At 38.6% G+C, this 22,422-nt stretch overlaps 2 protein-coding genes and 1 long non-coding RNA gene across 6 annotated transcripts in view; 1 reads left to right on the forward strand and 2 right to left on the reverse strand.

Moving 5' to 3' along the window:
- The first annotated feature begins 4,739 nt into the window (after positions 1–4,739).
- Positions 4,740–14,355, forward strand: tbx16l (T-box transcription factor 16, like). The gene is made up of 9 exons (XM_062988828.1): positions 4,740–4,824; positions 6,208–6,349; positions 7,046–7,148; positions 7,529–7,693; positions 8,809–8,955; positions 12,742–12,812; positions 12,903–12,967; positions 13,126–13,363; positions 13,630–14,355. Exons 1-9 carry the CDS (start codon positions 4,740–4,742, stop codon positions 13,931–13,933), a joined length of 1,320 nt encoding a protein of 439 aa, XP_062844898.1. The 3' UTR covers positions 13,934–14,355.
- Positions 7,486–11,384, reverse strand: LOC134303418 (uncharacterized). 3 transcript variants are annotated; one of them, XR_010007646.1, is made up of 4 exons: positions 11,334–11,382; positions 10,939–11,007; positions 9,649–9,713; positions 7,486–7,690 (listed from the first exon to the last, which is right to left on the reverse strand). It is a non-coding gene; the product is annotated as an uncharacterized LOC134303418 (long non-coding RNA). The 3 variants fall into 3 exon arrangements; XR_010007645.1 differs by lacking the exon at positions 10,939–11,007 and having other exon boundaries at positions 11,334–11,384; XR_010007647.1 differs by lacking the exons at positions 10,939–11,007; positions 11,334–11,382 and adding an exon at positions 10,003–10,043.
- Positions 14,356–17,858: 3,503 nt separating the features above from the next.
- flot2a (flotillin 2a) overlaps positions 17,859–22,422 on the reverse strand; it is a 31,691-nt gene continuing 27,127 nt past the window's right edge. For both annotated transcript variants that reach the window (XM_062988651.1, XM_062988652.1), the window contains exons 8-11: positions 21,717–21,931; positions 20,647–20,830; positions 20,104–20,253; positions 17,859–18,898 (exon numbers count right to left, since the gene is read on the reverse strand). In XM_062988651.1, the coding sequence (XP_062844721.1) occupies positions 18,860–18,898; positions 20,104–20,253; positions 20,647–20,830; positions 21,717–21,931 (588 nt within the window). In that variant the 3' untranslated portion in view covers positions 17,859–18,859. The remainder of the gene's footprint in view (positions 18,899–20,103; positions 20,254–20,646; positions 20,831–21,716; positions 21,932–22,422) is intronic.

The raw sequence follows: 22,422 nt of genomic DNA on the forward strand, positions 1-22,422 counted from the left end.
TCTCAGCGGTAGTGGGCTAACGAGATAAACCGCTGCACCAACTAAGCGCCTGAACAAATAGTTACAATTTTTTATAAGTTCTAGAGAAGCTTGGATTGAGATATGTCTTATACATGAGCATTTTACTTAGAAACCCTATAAATCTCATTCTAACATTTCTAATAAATGTGGTTACAAATTTGGAAGTGTTATATTTAAAATCTTGTTAATAATCTGTATATTTTACCTTTCCTGTTTTCCTATTTTCACTACACTTAGGTTCTTCTTTAATGTTGGAGATACATATTGCAAAAGGAAAAAAATCCTACATCCTATTTCACATGCTGCTCATTTGTCATGTTTCTGATCCACATCCACACGTCTGGTTTGAAGGTTGATTTCCACTTGATGCTTTAGATGTCAGTGAGAAGAAGCAAAAGAACCCTTACCATTACTGAACTCAGTAATGGTAACGGTTTAGCCGCCTCTCTCTATCAGAAACCATGTGGGTACGTGCTGTCCGTGAATGGGAGGAATGCCACCCTGGATAGTACATCATCTATACTGTAGTATCTCCATAATGAACTTACAGTATATGATGATATCCTGTCCAGGGGACAATGTTTGGGTGTGAGGCAGCATGGGAAATCTTGTTAATTCTGTAACAAATAAAATACAATACAATTGCTTCTTATTTTAAACAAAAAAAAAATCATAGCATTGTATAATCACATGCACTACAAAAAAAAATCACATATTTCCCATCAATTCTGTCACCTTTAAATAGCTGCCAAATTCTCTCCACCTTATGCTCACCTTAAGGTCACTTGCGTCGATTCCTCTTGAAGTAGGTGTTAAAGACCAGCATAATTACACTTGCTCGACGCCTTCTCTGTCGCCTCTCTTTATTTTAGTCTGCAGGCTAGGTGTCTCCAGCGAGGGTTTTTAGACGAACCCCCTTTCCTCAGCGTTTTAACGGCCTTTACTGATTTGCATACTGTGACGACGCGTGGTTCGTCTCGCTCTTATCTGGCCTCTCCTTTCTCACCTTTTGACCAATCAGATTCCTCCCCTCTATCAGCCACCGAACAGTTCCTTCAGACTGGAACTTCACTGTGAATGTGCAGGGACACACCTTCATGTCACCCCAGTTCAACTTGAAAGGGGACCAACAAAACGAACAGCAGAACACAGTGTGGTGAAAAAGAATTGTCCTATTTTTTAAAGCAGAAATTTAAGGGACAACAAAACACCTTGAGAAACCATTTTTTATTTAAAAACAAATTTGTCCAACACTGTATTACCATTATAGAAAAGTAAATGCTCACTTGATTAAGTATGAAAAATGCTCACTTGATTTTTGTGAAAAACCGATGTCACATTCTCCGAGCCAAAGATATAAAAGACCATCCGGACTGATATGAGTGAAAGGTATAGCTAGTTGTCCATGAACTGATGCTAAGGTGCTAAGGTATGATTTTGTTATATAGCAGGACAATGACCAGGAATACAAAAACTAGTACACATACACTATATTATTATTATTATTATTTTAATAATTATTATTAAGAACAACAATAATATTAATACAATTATAATTATTTTTTATTAAGAACAACAACAATAAGAAAAAATAGTCGAAATAAAAATAGAAATAGTTTTTTCTTTTATTATTATTATTATTAGTAGTAGTAATTATTATTATTAATAATAATTATTATTAATAATAATAATAATTATTAATATATTTATTATTAAGAACAACACTAATACAAATTATTATTATTAGTAGTAGTAATTATTATTAATTATTATTATTTTTTACTATTATTATTAATATATTTATAATTAAGAACAACAATATTAATTATTATTAGTAGTAGTAGTAGTGTTTTTATTATAAGTAGTGATTATTATTAATTATTATTATTTACTATTATTATTATTAATAGTAATATATTTATTATTAAAACAACAATAATAATATTAATTATTATTATTACTATTATTAGTAGTAGTATTTTTATTAGTAGTGGTAATAATTATTATTAATTATTATTATTTACTATTATTATTATTAATAATATATTTATTATTAAACAATAATAATATTAATTATTATTATTACTATTAGTAGTAGTAGTAATATTTTTTATTAGTAGTAATAATTATTATTAATTATTATTATTTACTATTATTTACTACAAAGAGGCAAATTGGTGTAGAGGAAACAAAACCTGGACCCTGGAGCAAATAAAAATTCAATATGTCCTGCATCTACATGGATTTATGTTTGGAGAAAACCAATTTCTCCTGCCAACCCTGTAAAATGAGGCCTATACCAGTATGGAGAGCCATCTCAAAATCATTATACGTACATACATCTACGGCCAAAACTATGTGGACACCTGATCATGAGCTTGTTAAACATTTCAATTCCAACCTAAGTTGCTCTTTCCCCTTCTTTGTAGCATTAACAGCCTCTACTCTACTTTCTGCAAAAGACTTTCTGCAAAAATTTGGAGTGTGTTACAGTTGCCACAATGTTAGAAGAACATCATTTATTTTATTCTAGATATAAAAATGCAAAACATCAGCATGTTTAAAATTGATGCTATGCAATGAATCTAAATGGCCTTTTTAGGTACCTCACATTTTAATTTCAATGTTTTTGGCACTCATGCTGTCTTATAAGCACTAGAGACACATCTAACTAAACCACATCATGCAACACTGATCTCGTCAGTTTAATATTACCTCTCCTGAGAGCCAAATAGGAACCAGTTACATTTTGACCTGATCTTAGATCAGAACACTGTCTGTGCATACATTTGGGAGTGACCCCCTTTTGGCTGTGTTGGATTTAGGCTGGCCAGTTTGGGTGTGGAAAGGGGGATGGACAGATATGGGACAAACTGATAAGTAAGAGAACGTCCTATCAGAGGCATACCAGAACGCGGCAATGCTGGCACTGCAGTTATTTATCTCTGGCTTCAAATCCGTAGGCGTTTTACTATGCTAAAAGTAAAAAGAAAGAAGTGGCCTATATATATATACTGTATACATATTATAATATCAGACTGGGTAGCTAACAAGCTGCATTATTTTAATATTTAACATACCAGCTTCTTAATTTCCATTATTATATTCCAGGCTATATATAGTATTCATTAATAATGCATTAATAATACATTTACATATATGATATTCATCATCTTTGACCCTAGGCACAAAGCAAGGTTAGTTAGATGTGAAGGAACTCCAATGGCCTGTCCAGTACCCTGATCTCGACCTTGTTAAACACATTTGGGATAAAGCCAGACCTTCAAGTCGGACATTACTATTACTGTCTGACCTTTTATAGGCTCTTTTGATTATATTGGCTTGGGAAAGTCTTACCAAAACAGTGGAGGCTGTCACAAAGAGGGGCAACTCTATATTAATGGCCATAGTTTAGAAATAGTCTGACAGGATAAATGCCAGGTGTCCACATACTTTTGGCCATATAGCAAATGGTCATAATCATCTTAAGTCCTTAGTAGTGATAATGATTGAACATTGGTGACCCTACTGTCCCTAATGAATGGGACACGTTTGTTTGCACCCATTACAAAATACATGGAACAGTAGTCTCTTTTAGTACAGTTGTAGTCTACCGGTTAAGGTACTAAACTAGGAATCAGAAAGACGCTGGTTCAAGCCCCACCTGTTGGTCCCTTGAGCCAGGCCTGTAACCCCTAATTGCTCAGATTGTATACTGTCACAGTACTGTAAGTCGCTTTGGATAAAGGCGTCTACAAAATGCTGAAAATGTAAATGTCTCTTACCAAGGTAAAGAAAACTCCAAACTGACACCTTATGCTGAGATGATATTTGTCTGGATGGTCAGATGTTATCCAAGAACCACCAAAAGGCAGATCTGCCATAAATAAGAAGCTGCTGGAACAGGGGTGATGCTGTCCACAATTAAGCAAGCTTTACATTGCCATTAGCTAAGAAGCTGGAATAAAAGTCCATAACAAGTGTATGTAAATGTTTGACTGTCACTGTAGTGTTTATTTCTTGGATGTTAATAGCACATTTACCAGCATTTTATACTGACCACTGTGTTGTCCTACACTAGCCGTTATTTCCTCTAAATAAATGTCCAGTGGCAGTTGTTGTTTCTTGTGAAAAACTACAAGAGGTTTGGTTAGCATAAAAGCAAAGACAGTCTTGTTTTCAAGTGCCACCATCCACACTTCCCATCATTTACAATCATTTCATGTAGGTCCTCCGTCTAGGCCTGGCCAATACAAAGGCTTTTGGTAAAAGTCGCCTTTTGTTGCTGGTCCTGGATCAGTTTTTAGGTTAAATAACATTCGTTTTCATAAGTCAGGCTGATCTCAGAACAGTACATGTTCTACCCAGAGCCAATAAACTGGCATGTCCAGCACCTAGTTTCCTGAAGTAACAGCGGGACAAACTGCTGGGGTGATTAGCACCTTATGGGGTGTTTAGGGGGGCTAAAGAGAGCCTCTGAAGTGAGGCCTCGAAAACAAGAAGGTGTAGTTCCCAGACACCTTCGTGAGTAGGACAAGGCCCAAACCTTGAGACGTGAGTGAGGTGAGAAGGCGGATCAAAGAGGCCGACCTTCATGAAGGAATGGAAAGGGCATCTACTTGGGAAGTGTTTTTCAATCACAACACATCACATCACATCACCACAGCTGACCACTTCGCTTAGAGGCCAAAGTGCTTAGAGGCTGCAGCTTCAAGGCCATGTACATCCACGAGGAAAGACATGTTCTGGACTACTCGTATCCATTTAACTCGATCAATAAAAGCTATGGATACTATCCTCAAGGTAAGCACTGGGTTTATTTAATAATGATGTTTTTTATGGAACAAAGTTGGTCAGTTAAACAATCATTTATAAGGAAAACTATACACACAAATGTAGGATTTTCAAGAAGTAAACCTAGGTTTTTGATTAAAATTGATCTTCTGCAGAAAAAAAACGTGTTTTACCACATTATTATACATTTCTTATAGGAAATAAATATTAAAAACATAGATGGGATATGGAGTCACCAAACAATGCAAAGAAAAAAGGATTTTACTTTTTATATTTCATTGTAAAGTGTTTAGTTATAGGGAGTTTTTATGAATGTTTTAAAACATATATATTCTAAATTTGCAATTAGATCAATGTGCAGGACACTTTGCTTATAAGTGTATATACATTTATACATATAATGTCTAGGGGATGGAAATGCCACTGATTCGGCAGAATGGCCCTTGTATCATTTGATAGGCAAAGTCGGAAACATGTACTTCTAAGACTACACATCGTGTCCTGAACTTTACCAAATCTTCAGCTATTTGTGATCCTCCATGTCTCCTAAATGTGTTGTTCTATTTGCTCTTTACATATATGACCAAAAATAAATTGACACATAACCATAGACTTATTAGAAATCCCATTTCAAAATACAGCCATTAATATAAAGTAGCATCCCAGATTTGTGGCTGTAGTAGCCTCTACTTGTCTGGAAAGGCTTTCCAGAAAGTCAAAATAGCATTTGTAAGGTCAGGCACTAACTTTGAAGACCTGGCTTTCAAGCAAAATTTCAATCATTCCAACAATAATTGGTGGGGTTAAAATCAGGGCTCTGTACAGGCCACTGAATTTCCGCGTGGACTAAAGTCATCAATAAGTCAGGAACAAAAAAACAGGCCTTCCCAAAAGTGTTGCCACAAGATTGAAAGCATTTAATTTGTTTGATTGAATTTTTATACCTGCTAGCAATGGGTGTAGCTAAAATGCCTGAACCCAATAATAATAAATAAAATGAAAATAAAGGAACTTCAATTTTGTGTTTTTGGGTGGCACAGTAATGCAGTGGGTAGCACTCTCGCCTCACAGCAAAAAGGGCCTGGGTTCGATTTTATGGCTGGGTGGCCAATGTCCTTTCTGTGTGGAGTAACATGTTCCTGCTGTGTACGCATGGGTTTCCTCTAGGAGCTCCAGTTTCCTCACACAGTCAAAAGACATGCAGGCAGGCCAACTGGAGCTACTAACATTTGCCCTGAGTGTGTGTTTGCCCTGTGAGACCCACCACGACCCTGACCAGGATAAAGCAGTAGTAAAACAGACAATAAATAAAGGAATGAATGAAAACTTTAGTTTCTTGTTGCTTAATAATAAATAAATAAATAAATAAATAAATGTTACTTTTATGAACAGGACAGAGGAATTCGGTTTGCCGAGCTAGCTGTGGTGAAGCGGAGCTGACCTCACTTCCTGTTCATGCGGCACTTCAGGAACGGGAACTCTGGGAGAAATTTAGCAAGGTTGGCACTGAGATGCTCATTACCAAAACTGGCAGGTAACGTATCAAACAGTGGCAACCTGGCATTGGTGGGGTTGGAACCAGTCCTTTTGATTACTAGTTCAGTACCTTAACCACTAGGCTACAACTCCCTACCATAATTGTTTTTTACCAAAATAATGTACAGTAGGTTAATGTTGAGTAATATATACTATATTATTTATTACTATATACTACATCGGTATATATTGTTTATATGAATAGATACACTACTGCTCCTATTATTATTTTTATGCTAGATGCACAAGTTGCACACATCTATCGATCTATCTATATGGACAAAATAATTGAGACACCCCTTCTAAGTTTTGAATTCATGTGTTACTAGTGTAATAAAGTAATTATATACAGACCATTTCCCAGGTTCCCAGGATGACTGTACCTCTGCGCACAAAGCAAGTTCTATAAAGACATGAAGCTGTCATATGAATGCTATTTTGACTGAATGGGCATAAATTCCCATAGACATACTTCAAATTCTTATGAGAAGCCTGTTATTATAGCTGAAAAGATCACAAAGATCACATGGGATGTCCAAAAAGCACATGGTCAGGTGTCCGAATACCTTAGGCCATATAGTGTATTACGATATAATCAAATAGCATTTTGTTTGGGTGGTTTTTTTTATTTTGCTGAGTAATGTAACAGCGTCAGGGTTGTTAACGGTGCGTGTGATGTGGTGTTTTTATACAGGCGCATGTTTCCTAGCTGCAGAGTCACAGTGATGGGGCTGAACCCCAAAGTCAAGTATGTGCTGATGATGGACATGGTGCCCTTTGATAATAACAAGTACAAGGTAACTCCCAGCCCATCCCGTCAGTGCGTGCACGCACACACACACACACACATATATATATATATATATTTGTATTTCTGTTTTTGTGGCGAATTTGTAGTGACTTGTTAAATATGGCCTTATCTTAATATTAAAATAAAATAGCCCATTTTGTCTTTCCCTTTTCCTACACTACATTTTCATAAAACACAAATATCAGAAGTGAATAGTGAACATAATGTAAGCTGATAGTTCATGATTTGATTACTGATTTTGTCTCATAAACATCCAATTAAATTATGTACAATTATACAATTGAAATCATCCAAAAGGACTCAAACTTTTAGAAACATGTCCAGGCTTTATTTAATGGGGATTTAACAATATATTTTTCCCTGCAGTGGAACAGAGATCACTGGGAAGTGAGTGGCATGCCTGATCCTCACCTGCCCAACCGATTCTTTATCCACCCAGACTCCCCGGCTCTGGGAGAAAAGTGGATGCAGTACCCCGTCTCCTTCCACAAGCTCAAACTCACCAACAACACACTCAATTCTAAAGGCCTGGTGAGGACACATACATGATTATTAATGACTTACATTCATCATCACTGCACAATAGCCCAAACATAACTATACATACTATACATTATACTTAATGTGTAATGTACTGTACAATGCTACTGGGACTCTAATTTCCTTCGGGATCAATAAAGTATCTATCTATCTATCTAATTACCTAAAGTAATCAGTAATCATTACATTTCAAATCAAGCATTTAATTACTTAAATATTTTGAATCAGTGTTTCATTTAAAAATACTAGTGGTTAATTTGTAGTTTAATTAATAGTGTTTACATACCCAAACATTCTACATTAGTAGTGTTTAAGTAAACATTCTAACTCAGTGGTGTTTAATTACTTAATATGTAAAATTAGTAGTGTTTAAATACCTAAACATTCTGAATCAGTAATGTTTTATTACTGTAACATTCTAAATTAATATTGTTTAACAATATTGTTTTACTTAAACATTCCAAATAAGTAGTGTTTAATTACCCAGTCTACATTGGTAGTGTTTATTTGTTTTATAGTGGTGTTTAATATCCTAACATTTAAAACTAGTAGTGTTTAATTACTTAAATATTTGCCAAGCAGAGTTTAAGTATATAACTTATGTTATGAATTATTAATAAAATATTTAATACATATTTTACATGTATTAATAAATGTATTAATAAAATGTTTGTTTATTAACATTATTAATTTATTATGAACACAAATAATTAATTACCCACAATCTAAATCAACACTGTCTAATTATGTAAACATTCAGTCAGTGATGTTTAATTTCATGCTTTTTGTTTTTATCTGGTATTCTTTGATTAACAAAACATTTTAGGTACTGTTTATTTACCTAAACCTTCTCATTCAAATGTGTCTAATTACCTAACATTTAAAAACTGTTGTGTTTAATTACCTAAACAATTTGTATTGAGCATACCACAGCTTTAAACCTTATACAAAAATAAAATCCGAATAAAATAGACATTGTCAGTTCCAAAATAGAATGAAGTGTCTAAGATTACATGCAAGTTTGCACCATATTGCATAATACTAATTATGCACATGGTAACACCACGCTTCTTTTTACAATATTCTTTCCTCGTTTTGTCCAACAGGTGGTTCTCCATTCAATGCACAAGTACCAGCCTCGTCTACACATAATTCAGGCTCCAGATCCATGTGAAGGTCACAGTGGGGGTTACTTGAGATTTACCTTCCCCGAGGCAGCTTTCATAGCTGTTACAGCCTACCAAAATCATGAGGTGACCTCACACATTTTCAACTCTCATGTAATGTTAAATACACAATACTCACTAAATGGCCAAAAGTATGTAGACACCTGACCATGAGCTTGTGCGATATTCCATTCCGAAACTCTGGGTATTAATATGAAGTTAGCCTCCACTGCTCTGAAACGGTTTTTCACAAGATTTTGGAGTGTATCTGTGATCCTTTGTGCCCATTTAGCCAAAAGAGCATTTGTGAGGTTACTGATGTTAGACACAAATTAATAAAAATCCCCAGACATACTTCTTAATCTTGTGAGAAGACTTGTTACAGCTGAAAAGATCACATAAAGGTCACACTTTGTTTCTGAAATGTAATGTCCAACAAGCTACCGGTCAGGTGTCCAAATACTAAACTTAATAATTAATAAGTAAAAAGATGCCCTTACAAAAACTAACTAAATGTTTGGTTAAAGTTCCATCTAGTGGTGAAGTCAGGACGGTGGCTCAGCAAGTAGTTTTAGTGCTGCACAGCTCCAAAGACCCAGGATCAAAATTTCTCCATGGTTGCTATCTGTATAGCATTTTGCATGTTCTCTCTATGTTTGTGTGGGGTTTTTTTTTCCAGGTGTGGTTTCCCCTCACCACCCAAAACACAACAGGTGGATTAGCTACTCTATATTACCTTTGTGTAAATGGGTGTATGAATGTATAATTCCATATACTAACCTGGTGCCCTGGCCAGTGTATATTCTTTCCCCCTGTGTTGCTGATGGCCTGGACCCACCACAACCCTGATCAGGATAAAGTGGACAAAAATAAATAAATGAATCAATTGTGATCTTAGATTTACATTTTCGGAATTTAGCGGACACTTTTATCCAAAGCGACTTACAGTCGTGACAGTATACAGTCTAAGCAATTGAGGGTTAAGGGCCTTGCTCAAGGGCCCAACAGTGGCAACCTGGCAGTGGTAGGGCTTGAACCGGCAACCTTCTGATTACTGGTCCAGTACCACTAGGCTACAACTGCCCTGATCTAATTGTATTAATGAACACTGTATGGACAAAAGTATGTAAATACCTCTCTGAACTGAATGATTGAGTTCTGGTGTTGATTGATATCTATTGCAAACAGGTCACACAATCAATTACATATATTTCAGAAAGGATTTGCTTTTAGAATGATGGAAACAGTTTAAAAAAAGGCCCTTTCCTTTTCCATCATTAGTGTGCCCTTGTACACAAATCTTGTACACAAAATATAGGCTGTTATAGCTGGAGCAGGGCTGCTATAAGAAAAATATTAAAAGTAAATGCATGAAGACCAGGGGCGGCTTGTTCCTTAGGGCAATCGGGCGACGCACCACCAAAGGACAAAAGGGAAGAAATTTTTCTATCACAACTGTGACTGTTCTGGACAGTCTGTCTTGCCTCTGAATATCAGCGTCGAGTTGTGTTCCATACAGTACCGCCCCGATTGCTCTCATAGACTCTCATGTTAAGGCTCTTTTTTTCGAACTGCAGGCGCTGCAATACAATCTGAATGGGTTCCGGGAGGGCTCGCACTTACGTGCTTGCGTCACACGTAACCTGGTGTCGCGATCTCATCACCATGACTACCATCACCTCAGTTCGGAGCAACTCCATCGTGTCATTAAGGGAAATGCCGTTCAGTCGTCGTAGTAATCAGGATAAATTAGCAACTAAAGAATTAGGGCCACCCAGACCAAATTTAAACATCAAGCATCTACAAAAGGGGGGAAATCATATAAGTTACACGTAAACTACAAGTAAGTAACGTAATTTTTTAATTGTGATTGCACTTATTGTATCTCCCCAATTGTTTAATTGTAAATAAAATGTTATCTGATGAAGACTAAATTAAATTTTTAGTGTGAAGGCTTTACTTAATTTTATGATTAATGGTAAAGCTGGTCTCTCTCCATGTTCGAAATGATTTTTGTGAGGGCAAACTGACAGATGACTTAAGATGTTAATTATTTAAGCTTTAATTTACCCATTGAACGGGTCATCTTGGCTATCATCGCAACAATTGCCCCGCTGAGAGATTTGGCAGGAGCCGCCACTGAAGAAGACATGAACATTATACTGTCATTCGGACTTAAAATAACGTACATTAAAATGTATTTTTGATGTAAAGGTTGGTCATACTCTTTATCAGCTCTTTATACTTAATGTATTGTTATGTTTCTGATATTTTGTCCACCCCTGTATTTACCAAGCCAACCCTGAAATACACAAAGCTGAGTAGCTAAACCGTGGGCTTCACTATTTGATGAGTAAGAAAAGCGCCAAATGCGTCTTTTACAGTTTAAATGTAATTTTTATAGTAAAATTCTTAACAGAAAAGCCTCTTTCTTTTCTTTTCGTTTATATTAACCACTTTTTTACCTCAGAATACTGTAAGACACAACGCTTTCACCCTGAGTCGCAGTTCACTCATTGCTAGCAGCAGGTAGCGCTCGCGCTTAAATTAAAGGCGGACCAAACCATTTCATGTAAATAGAGGGGTGGGAGGTCAACACAGATGCTCTCTGAATGTTTACTTCAGACAGAATTACCAAACAAAATAATAAATAAAGCTAGTTCTGTGTTAAATATTTTATTTAAAATGATGGTTTAATTATATTAATTAATTTGATATCGAAGAAACACGTTTTTTCTTTTTTGGCTAATTCCCTTGTGGTTGCCACAGTGGATCATTCGTCTCCGTATTGTTCCGTCATGAACATTCACCTCTTTTACCTCCCTGATATACACCGATCAGCCATAACATTAAAACCACCTCCTTGTTTCTACACTCACTGTCCATGTTATCAGCTCCACTTACCATATAGAAGCACATTGTAGTTCGACAATTACTGACTGTAGTCCATCTGTTTTTCTGCATGCTTTGTTAGCCCCCTTTCATGCTGTTCTTCAATGGTCAGGACTCTCCCAGGATCACCACAGAGCAGATATTATTTAGGTGGTGGATCATTCTCAGCACTGCAGTGACACTGACATGGTGGTGGTGTGTTAGTGTGTGTTGTGCTGAGTTTTTAAATACCGTGTCCCCTCACAGTCCACTTTGTTAGACACTCCTACCTAGTTGGTCCACCTTGTAGATGTAAAGATCTATTGCTGCTGTTTGAGTTGGTCATCTTCTAGACCTTCATCAGTGGTCACAGGACGCTGCCCATGGGGTGCGGTTGGTGGACTATTCTCAGTGCAGCAGGGACAGTGAGGTGTTTAAAAACTCCATCAGCACTGCTGTGTCTGATCCACTCATGCCAGCACAACACACACTAACACACCACCACCATGTCAGTGTCACTGCAGTGCTGAGAATGATCCACTTCCTAAATAATACCTGCTCTGTAGTGGTCCTGGGAGAGTCCTGACCATTGAAGAACAGGGTGAAAGCAGGCTACAATGGTATGTAAAGAAACAGATGGACTACAGTCAGTATTTGTAGAACTACAAAGTGCTTCTATATGGTAAGTGGAGCTGATAAAATGGACTGAGTGTAGAAACAAGGAGGTGGTTTTAATGTTATGGCTGATCAGTGTATAGCTCTATATCTCAAGCTCACCTTACTTTGTCTCCAAAACAACTTACTTGTGCTGTCCCTCTAATAAACTTATTCTTAATCTTGTTCATCATTGTTACTCCCTAATGTTACAATAATTTTATTGGGCCGCCTGTCGGTCAGGCCCTAAGAATCGTTCTAACTGACCCCCCACCCCAATTATAGCGCCCTTTAGTCAAGGTGGTCTTGTTTGTGGTGACAAACGTGTTGATGTCTTGTCTTCCACAGATAACCAAGCTGAAGATTGACAACAATCCCTTTGCCAAAGGTTTTCGTGACAATGGACTAAACAGAAAAAGGTGACGCATACAGTATATTAGACTGCTTTATGATGTTGTTTTGAAAGGATAGGCAGCCATGGGCAATATTTAACCTTTAATCGTCATTAGGTTCAGAGAAAAAGATGTGCAACAAGGATCAGTTTCAGAACAGCAACAGAACAGGACACAAAGTCGTCATGGTTCGTACACTGTTTACGTAGCTACAGCATACATTTCCATTTACCTGAAATTTATTTGGGCTGCATTGTCCCACAGCTAATAGGCTTGATGCCACACAACACTGTGGGTCCTGGGATTCTCGCTTTTGCTTAGCCCTGTTCATGTAATCTAAATATTGTTTCACCACTTGACACAGATGACGAGGCAGACAGGAGAGTCTCCAGCACGGTGGAATCCTCTGGTACTTTGTGCCCATCGGAAGTGACAGCTCGATCCAAGTCCAATGCCAACCCTTTCATATCAGCATTTATTGACTGTGGGGATGCTGGACTGGGATGTGGACAGGATGAACCAAGCCAAAGCACCATTTCCCATTATTCCAAGCATATAGACAGCATCAGTAACAACAGGTGAGCTGTTCATGTTATACTGACATGCACTGTTTACCTTTCAACATTAAGCAGATGATTTTATCCAAAGTGACTTTTGTGACTGACAGTTGTGACCAAATACAATGTAAGCAACTAAGGGTTAAGGGTCTTGCTCCAGCAACCTTCTGATCAGCACTCTAAATACTTTAAGCCCCGAGTTACTACTGCTTCAAAATGTAAACTTATAAACCTTTCCAGCCCATGTACATTTGTGCTGTGACTGAATCATGATGCATCTTTTTCAGGCTTGAAGAAACTGGTCCTCCATGTCTCCAGTACATTTCTGCTCCATTACCAGAGATCCCCATCCCTCAAACCCAGTCATCCATTACAGAGCTGAGTTTTCCCAGAGTGCAAAGCAGCCAAGCCCCGGGGCCCCAGCAGCAGTGCCACATCCAGGCCCAAGCTACCCATCAGATTTACTCTAACCAATCCAAACTCCACCAGTCTCTCCCTCTACCACCCAAACTGAGTCGTATGCAGCTGCCTGAAAGTGTCTTAAGGAGCTTGGATTTAAACCCAAGGCCCCTGGCAGATATTTTTAACTGAATGCGGGTTCGAGCAGTGGGCAAAGAATCTCAAAGTTATCCTCAGTGTGAGCAGAATGCTGCCATGTCAAACAGCGAAGCCATTCCAGACTGTGGTGCGACTTTTTACGCTGAACGATACCCATCGGAATGGCCTGGATCGGGTGGGATTACAGGTCAGAGTAACACAGAAGCCAGATCAGTTGCATTTTTACCGCTGGTTGAGTATGCTGGAGAGAGTGCTGCTGGGAAGTGAAGTTTTCTACAAGGTGATTAAAAATGGAAGGACTTGAACATGTGATCTACAGTGTCTTACAAGATGTATATATATTATTAATGTTCCATTCAAATCAGCATTTGTATTTTTTATTCACTATTTGTGCATAAATTGCCCTTAATTCATCCAGTTTTTGCAATGTTGTTTCTTAACTCAATTAAAATATTACAGCAAGCTGGCTTTGATTGGTATTTTTGACTTACACACCCATACACACACTAACTCAGGTTTAGTATCTCCAGTTGACCTGACTGCATGTCCTTGGATGGTCGGGGGAAACCACAGCTTCTAAAGAAAACTCACATGGACACAAGTGGTACATACAAACTCCACACAGAGAGTAGCCAGAAAGCTGTACCTGGGAATCAAACCCAGGACCTTCTTGCTGTGAGGCCTTTTGTTAATGGCTGTGGTCCTTCTAAAATCTGAAATTCTAATGATACGGCATACAATTCAATATCAACAATTTAATGGGATGTATTTCAGTTTCAGCAGAACACCAGCTCCATTAATAAATATTTGCTGAGTTTAGTGTGGAGGAACTGGCCTGCCCTGGACAGAGCTTTAATATTTGCCTTCAAACAACTGAAATGAATCAGAATGCAGACTGTCGACTGTAAATATTAATGCTGAACCTCACCAATGCTCTCTGTGTGCAAACCTAAACAATAAAAACACACAATACAGTTTTAGGACGGACATTTATTCATACAAGTGATTTGATGTCATATGCTTAAACCTTTATATAAGACAAATACAGTAACTAATGGAATTTCACATCTTTATCTACTGCATTCTCAGCATAAGCAACACAAGCTAAAATGCTGAACAAGACACAAAGTAATAATAGGGAAGTCAAAAGCATGAGTCTGAGTCTTCTTTACCAAGGCATCGGTTGAATTTTATAAAATGTTGCATAGTGTGTTTTTTTATTTTGATGCAGCATCCAATAACAAATGGCAGTTTCTGCACACGGCAAGTATGTTCCACTGATCAGATTGTTGATATGACCAGGATTGCTCAAAAATAATCAGTAAAGAATAAAACACCAATCAGAGTGGCTGCTTATAATGAACGATTTTATGTAGCTGATCTCAAATTGCGTAAGATCGTAGCATCCCATACAGTTTGCATTGATTGTTTTGTATAATTCTATAAACCAATAAGAAAAATAATTTCTTGTGGTCTTTATTCTGAAACACATGGGCCAGTAACCATTATTATAATTAAGATAAAAATACTGATAATGGATGCATTATTGTTTGTTTTCCCACTGCTTTATCCAAAACAATGTCGCAGGTCCGAATCATTGGGAGAAAAGCAGGAAACATTCCTACAGAAACCAGTTATTGAGCCACACCTTAACTGATAGGGATGTAACGATGCACCACAAGACAGTTAAAAATCAATTCACATGTGTAATGATTCAAATCGTTAAACATGTATAATGAATCGATATTCACTTTAAACAGCAGAGGGCGCTGGCGCTATTCACCTTGCCTGGTTGAAGTCACTACCGGGTTGCCAGGTTCTGAATTTTAAAGAGAAATAATAAAAGGAAACTGTCATCATTTGTCTTCAATTTCAAAAAAAAAAATTGGGAAAAAATTGTATCGTGAACCCAGTATCGTGAATCGCATCGCGGGTAGAGTGTATCGTTACATCCCTATTAATTGACATAAAATATGCCCAAGCAATATTGGTTCGTGCCAAATATAGGTGTGTTGAGTCTATGTATTGCTTGGCGAAGGGGGAGATGGAGGGTTGTCAGCTCCCCTCATTGCTCTAAAAATGACTTCATACATCAAGTCATTCATCATACATTTGGATTTGATGAGTCAAAATCAAGTTTTTAAGACAACTGATCCAGCTGTGCTGGCGTCACTGATGTGTATTTGTGACAGAATTCATACTCTGTACACGCGTGCTTGGAACGTCACGACCTTACGCTTACAAGTTCATTACAAAAAATCTGTACTGTCTAAACAGAAATGACCTAAAATCTCAGAAAAGTGAAATAAAACCTAGAATTTATACTGTATTTAGATTTAGCATCAAAACATCTGCAGTAACGTGAAGGCACGGGAAATCCAGTGATCGTCTAAAGACAAAACCATGTACTTAAACCACTTCGTAAACACCACCTTTGTTGGTATATACTAGAATTGTAGAATACATTTCAATATAGATTATGTTTACATGAAGCTTTGTGATATACACCTCTGGTGTTCATGGAACCGATTGTAAGACACATGACAGCTTCGTTAAGACCTCCGTATCAGCACTCGAAATATATCTTCAAACATTTCACAGTACAAACGTCTATATATTCCTATATGCGTGTATAAATGAGCAATATCAGGCAACATAAAAACGGGTCACATTTATGCAGTGACTTCACAAGTAAACAATACATTCACACTGCAGGCATGTGACTCAAAACAGGCGAGGCAGTAAAAAACACACAAAACTGTGTGTGTGTGTGTGTGTCTGTACACCATGACTACTCTACTCTGGCCAGGGAGACTACCAGACGCCCTCTTCGATGTGTGTGCAGCTGCCAACCACTTCTTTTTACCTACCAGTGACAGATTCTCAAATAGAGCCATGCTATACCCTCTATGAATCATCCACCACTTGTGCAGGAGCTTTATGAGGAGAGCCCTCCCTCAGGCACTGCCAATTGTGCCTGTTGGGACAGCTTGGTGGGACAGCTGTGCCACCCGGGCAGCGAGCTTTCCTCAACTTTACGCAAATTAGAAGCAGATAGATAATAAGGTTGCCAAATCCACCCTAATAGGGTTACATCATGTGTGTCCAGCTGATCTACCTACTAAAACAAGTGCAGTACATTGCAGTATAAATACATCTAATTTCATGCAGCGTTCCAGAGAAATAATCAATCATCTCCTGAGACCATCACATGACTACTGGAGCAAACCCACTACAATTTAAATTTCATAGCAAGTGGTGGGTAAAGTCACCTCAGTGCAGTGTGAATGTACTGTTAAGCCCTGCTTTACTATTAATGCTTCACATATTCACTTTTACATAGCATATAATAATCCAATTAGACTAATTACCAATGTGCAAACAAAAGCACACACACAAGCAGTGGAGAAAGCAGTCCGGAAGCCCCTCTAATCATCGCATAGATTTTAAGAGGCTTCATAAGGGGGCATAACAGTCTATCTCTAACCCACCACTGCTGAGACCCCAAATTGTCCCTATGCGGTTCCACCAGCCCGATTAAACACTCTACAAAAACAATGAGCCATGTCTGAGGGAGGGAGGAACGGATTGGATATTGCCTCATTACCTCAGGTGTCCCGAGTGGTAGAAACAATACTTCAGTCAGGTATGTTCCTCAGTGCGTGTTACAACACTTTAAAGGAATCTACCACTAGCTGGAAAAAAGAACAACCCAATAAATTCACACGTGTTGAAAAGGGGGCGTGCTAGTCTGCGGCAGATGCTGACAGAGGAGTGGAGGTGAGGGACTAAACACGTCAAAACCCACGACACACAAGTCAGAAAAATAGCATTTGGACCCTGATGGTGGACCATTTCTGGCTAAAATCTCCCAGCCTCCCAACCTGAGCACTCTGTAAAGCTACGTGAATGGCAAATTTTTGGTGTGAGCGGCTTTGACACCTCTTGAAGCAGCTGATTTGTAAAAGAACCTCCTGATTTTAATCAGAAATACAAACAAACCTGATATTTACAACAAAACGTTAAAGTAGAAATATACTCTAGTGAGCACACGAGCATTAATACAGGTCTACAATACAATACAAACTCTAAAAATAAAATGTTAAACTTTAAGATTCATAGATATATGTAGTTTAGAGGTAATTTGGCTACTTTAGCCAGCCGACAGTTGTCCTAACAGACTATTATACACACGTAAATGTGTTACCAAGCTGCATATCTATACCCTTGCCAAACTAAACACAAATTTTACAGGTTACGTTGCATTTTTAAACTTGATATTTTACACAATGATCAAAACCACTTAAAACCAACCTAGAGCAAAATAAAACGACGCAGTGAATCCTAAGGCGAGCGGATATGAATGCAGGTGTCTTTAAGTGTTTGTTGTTGACTCGTCATGCAGCACTAGAGAAGCAGAACAGTCGAGCTGAATCCCTTACTCAAATGGGGCAGTGGTAGCCTAGTGGTTAGAGCTTTGGTCTATCAATCGAAAGGTCGTGGGTTTTAATCCCAACTCTGCCTTAAGCATCGCCCTTAACCCTCTCGGCTCTAGGGGCGCCATACAGCGTTCTGACCCCAACTTACAAATGAGCTGGGATATGTGGAAAAATTTTAACATTGTACTGTATACATTTATATACGTGTATATATACCATTTAGATGTAAACTGTAAAAAGGCATCAAAATAAAACTAATTTTTAGTCATCAGTGTTATTAACTCATAACTAATGAAACATGTCAGCTTTGCAATAAAAAAACACCCTAGATGGTCACACTCACCCAGTACTGATTTAAAAATGAGCACAATGTCTGGTCCAACAGCAAGCTGGCATAAATGATGAAGGGGGAAAAAACTAATCTTTAAGTCAAAGCCAAACATTCTGAGTAACTATTTCTAATTAAGGCATTGAAGACTGCATTAAACCGGTGTCAAAAGGCCAAACTGGTGAGGGCTTTTCATGCATGAGAACTGGCCATTTTCTGCAGCAAAGGTATCTGTGAACCAAAAAAAAGGATTGAAATATTAGCAATGGCATTATATACATTGATACAATCATTTTTATTCTGGCCCCTCAGTAACGTTCCCCCAGGACCAGGGCGAAACACAATACAATACACAGTGCAGATAACTAACAGTACAATAAATACAAAAAGACATTTCTAATCTAAAAAAAAGTCATTAAGGGAGACTAGACTAGAGACAAGTGTAGTGTTGGCCAGTACACTGTACTGATTAAATGATACAAGTACATCAATCAAATGTGAGATCAAGTTGATCAGCCTCACAATTTGTGTTTTCTGGATTGTTCTTTTTTTTCCTGGATCAAGAAGAGCCGGATCACCACACGTCCCCTCTGACATGTGTTTAATCTGCGGCCACTTCTTATCATCTTCCAGGGTTGGGTTCCCACATAGAGCCAGATCATGTATAGAGAGCCACACTAGGCTCCATGTGGACCCCCCCCAAAATGCAGGTGTGTCTTTAAGTCCCTTACTCAAATGGGGTAGCCTAGTGGTTAGAGCTTTAGTCTATCAATCGAAAGGTTGTGGGTTTGAATTCAGGCTCTGCCTTGAGCATGGCCCTTACCCCTCTCAGCTTTAGGGGCCCTGTGTTCTGACCCCAGCTTACTAATGAGCTGGGATATGTGGAACTATTATTTTACTGTACTGTACATACTGTGTAAAAAAAAAACCCATTCATGCAGGCACCTGGACCCTAAGGGAAGTCCAACCTTCTCTTCCTCAAACACAGACACAGTTGGCTGTGTTTGAGGAAGAGAAGGTTGGACTTCCCTTATCTGTGTAGACACCCGGCCAGGTCGGTGGCTCTGCTGAGCTTGAACACTCTGCAGTGGTCTGCTAGTGCATTAGGCTGCTCTATCACCCGAGTGCCCCGACAGACTAATGGCCAATTTTGTCTGCTGCAGGCATTGTCAATTATGACCGCTAGGGGGCCCTCAGCCAACCAGCAGCATGGCTGAGGTTTGAACTCTGGAAGATCAGAATTCCAGTGCTGGTGTGCTAGTGGATGAACGTTCCATGAGCGTTCCGTTACCCAAAATTTTTGAAACCAAAATTTAGCTTGAGTCGAGTGTGTTTATATAAAACAAAGAAAAAGCAAATATATTTAAACACGGTACATACTAAAACATATCAAACCTATAATGTTCTAGTGTTCATATTGCAGTACATCATTTTACCTTTGTCAGGTCGATTCCTGTGAGGGCATTAACAGAGACCGGCAGCTCCGCCAACAGACGATTCACTTCACCGGTCACCCGGCTGTTGTCACCGCTCAGAATGACTATCTCACTGGTCCTGGCCAAAGGTGCTGCCACCTTTCCAGCAATCTGCACACAGAAATGTTACATGTCAACGGAAGCATAAACAATCATATTTCTCATCTGTGGGCTAAGAAACTACAAAATTTTAGCAGGTACAAATAAAATAAACAACAATACAGGGGGACCAGTGTGATGTGTTAAAGCTCTCTGTAGGAATCTGCCACTCACAGTGGATAATGACTGTGGACACAGAGAAGGAGAACTGTGTGGTGGAAAGGGGCTGGTTTGACCCATTCTTGTCCAAAAGCTGATTCCTATTTTTGCTTTTGCTTTTTGGCCAATTACACTTCTTATGCTACTGTAAAAGTAGAAGAACTCATTTTAAAAATGATTTAGCAGACCATTAAAGTGTTAAACTGTCATCAACGATCCACCAACTAGGATCTGATTCATCCATACCTTAGGCAGGGCCTCCAAGACCAAAGCGATCTTTGCGGCTTCTCCATACTGCTGGTAGGCTTCAGCTTTCACCCTCATCTTCTCTGCTTCAGCTTTACCCACTGCTTCAATAGAGGCGGCTTCAGCCTCACCGATCCTCCTGATCTTCTCAGCTTCAGCCTGCGCTATTAGAACCGTCTTTACCCTAAAGAATAAAGACCAGTGGAGAATTATGCAATCGTTTAGATTGCCTTGCAATACCAGACTCATCTTTATTGACAGATTTTCTTGTAAGGATGGGACTAGTGTGTCAAAAGAGGCAAGAAAAAAAAGTAAACTGGCTGATTACTAAGCCCAGTTTTTTTTTTTGTATTTGGCCAACTCCAGGCTTGTCTTATTCCATTTCTTGTCCATTATGTTAGTGTGTCACAATATGCTCAAAAATTCCTCTAAAGGCACTCAGGTGGTACAGCGGTAAAACACGCTAGCACACCAGAGCTGCTACCGGCAGGCTTGGCGCCTACATGAACAATGATTGGCTCGTTCGTAGGGAGGAACCCGGAGGAGATTCCTCATGACTGATGCACTTACGACCTCTGCTGGCTTATTAATGGTGCCTGCACAGAGACGAGCGATAATGGGATCAGCGCGTGACTCTCCGTGTGCAAATTTGATCCACATATGAACTCGTCTCGTGCAGGTGAAAAGATGCAGTCGGTCACTGCACACGTGTCGGAGGGGCGTGTGTTAGTCGCGGCTCTCCTCAGTCAGAGTGGAGGTCAGCAACAATAGAGAGGAAGCGTAATGCAATCGGGTAAATGGATACAACTAGATGGGAGGAAAACTGGGGAAAATGCTTCTTGCTACTGATGAGTTTATTTCAGATTGCAAAGAAACAATGATGTTGATTTTGTTAGTTGACATATTTCAGTTCGAATTGCACAGGAAAAACCCTCTCTTTAGAATGTGGCGAGCCTCTGGTTCATTAATTATCCTGCATTAGTATTCCACAATGAAATGTAAGCAAGTGGCACGATTGTGGAGCTGCTTGAAATATGAGTGGTGCACTGGCATATACACATATTACGTACTTCTGTCCTTCTGCCAGCTGCTGCATCTTGTAGGCCTCAGCCTCGGCAGGCCGCTTCACTGTGGCGATCAGCTCTTTGTCAGTGCGGACGATTTCTTTCTCCTCGATGGTGATCTGTTTCTTCCTCTGTACCACCTCGATCTCAATCTCCTCTAAACGAATCTTCTGCTGCTCTTTAGCCGCCTGCAGCTCGTACGCCAGCTGAGCCTCCGCTTTCTAAATGAGATGGACGTATGAAAGCAGTGAGAGAGAGAGTGAGAGGGAGATAGCGATTATTGTACTTCTAATCCTGATGAGGAATGGAGGTTTTAATGTTGCCACATCTGACAAAGCTAAGTGGTACATCGCCACTGATCTCACTCAAGGTTTTAGCATAGAGGTTCTGGAGTTGACCTCAGCAGATAGTGTGATGATCCCTTCAAGTCTGCTTTATATAAAAGGAACTGCACTCTAAAAAATAATATACTGGATCTACTTAAAAAAATTATGGAAACAATTTGCATGCATTTTTCTATGTAATCTCAACTAGAATGTTTTAAGTAAAAGCAACAAGCCTTTCGCTATTAGTCTAACTTAACTAAATTAGGTAATATCAACATGAAAATCTTTAACACCATCAACCGCTAAATTAATCTGAACCTACTTAATTTTAATTTCATTGTTTTGTTCCACAAACCCAAATAAATTAGGTTCTGCTAATATGATTA

This window comes from Trichomycterus rosablanca, chromosome 26 (assembly GCF_030014385.1).
Source record: "Trichomycterus rosablanca isolate fTriRos1 chromosome 26, fTriRos1.hap1, whole genome shotgun sequence".
Classification (NCBI taxonomy): domain Eukaryota; kingdom Metazoa; phylum Chordata; class Actinopteri; order Siluriformes; family Trichomycteridae; genus Trichomycterus; species Trichomycterus rosablanca.

Coding starts and splice junctions, on each gene's coding strand:
- tbx16l (XM_062988828.1), top strand. CDS start 4,740: ATGTACATCCACGAGGAAAGACATGTTCTGGACTACTCGTATCCATTT. Junction 12,968..13,125: donor ACAGAACAGGACACAAAGTC/GTCATGGTTCGT, acceptor CATGTAATCTAA/ATATTGTTTCACCACTTGAC. Junction 13,364..13,629: donor GACAGCATCAGTAACAACAG/GTGAGCTGTTCA, acceptor CATCTTTTTCAG/GCTTGAAGAAACTGGTCCTC.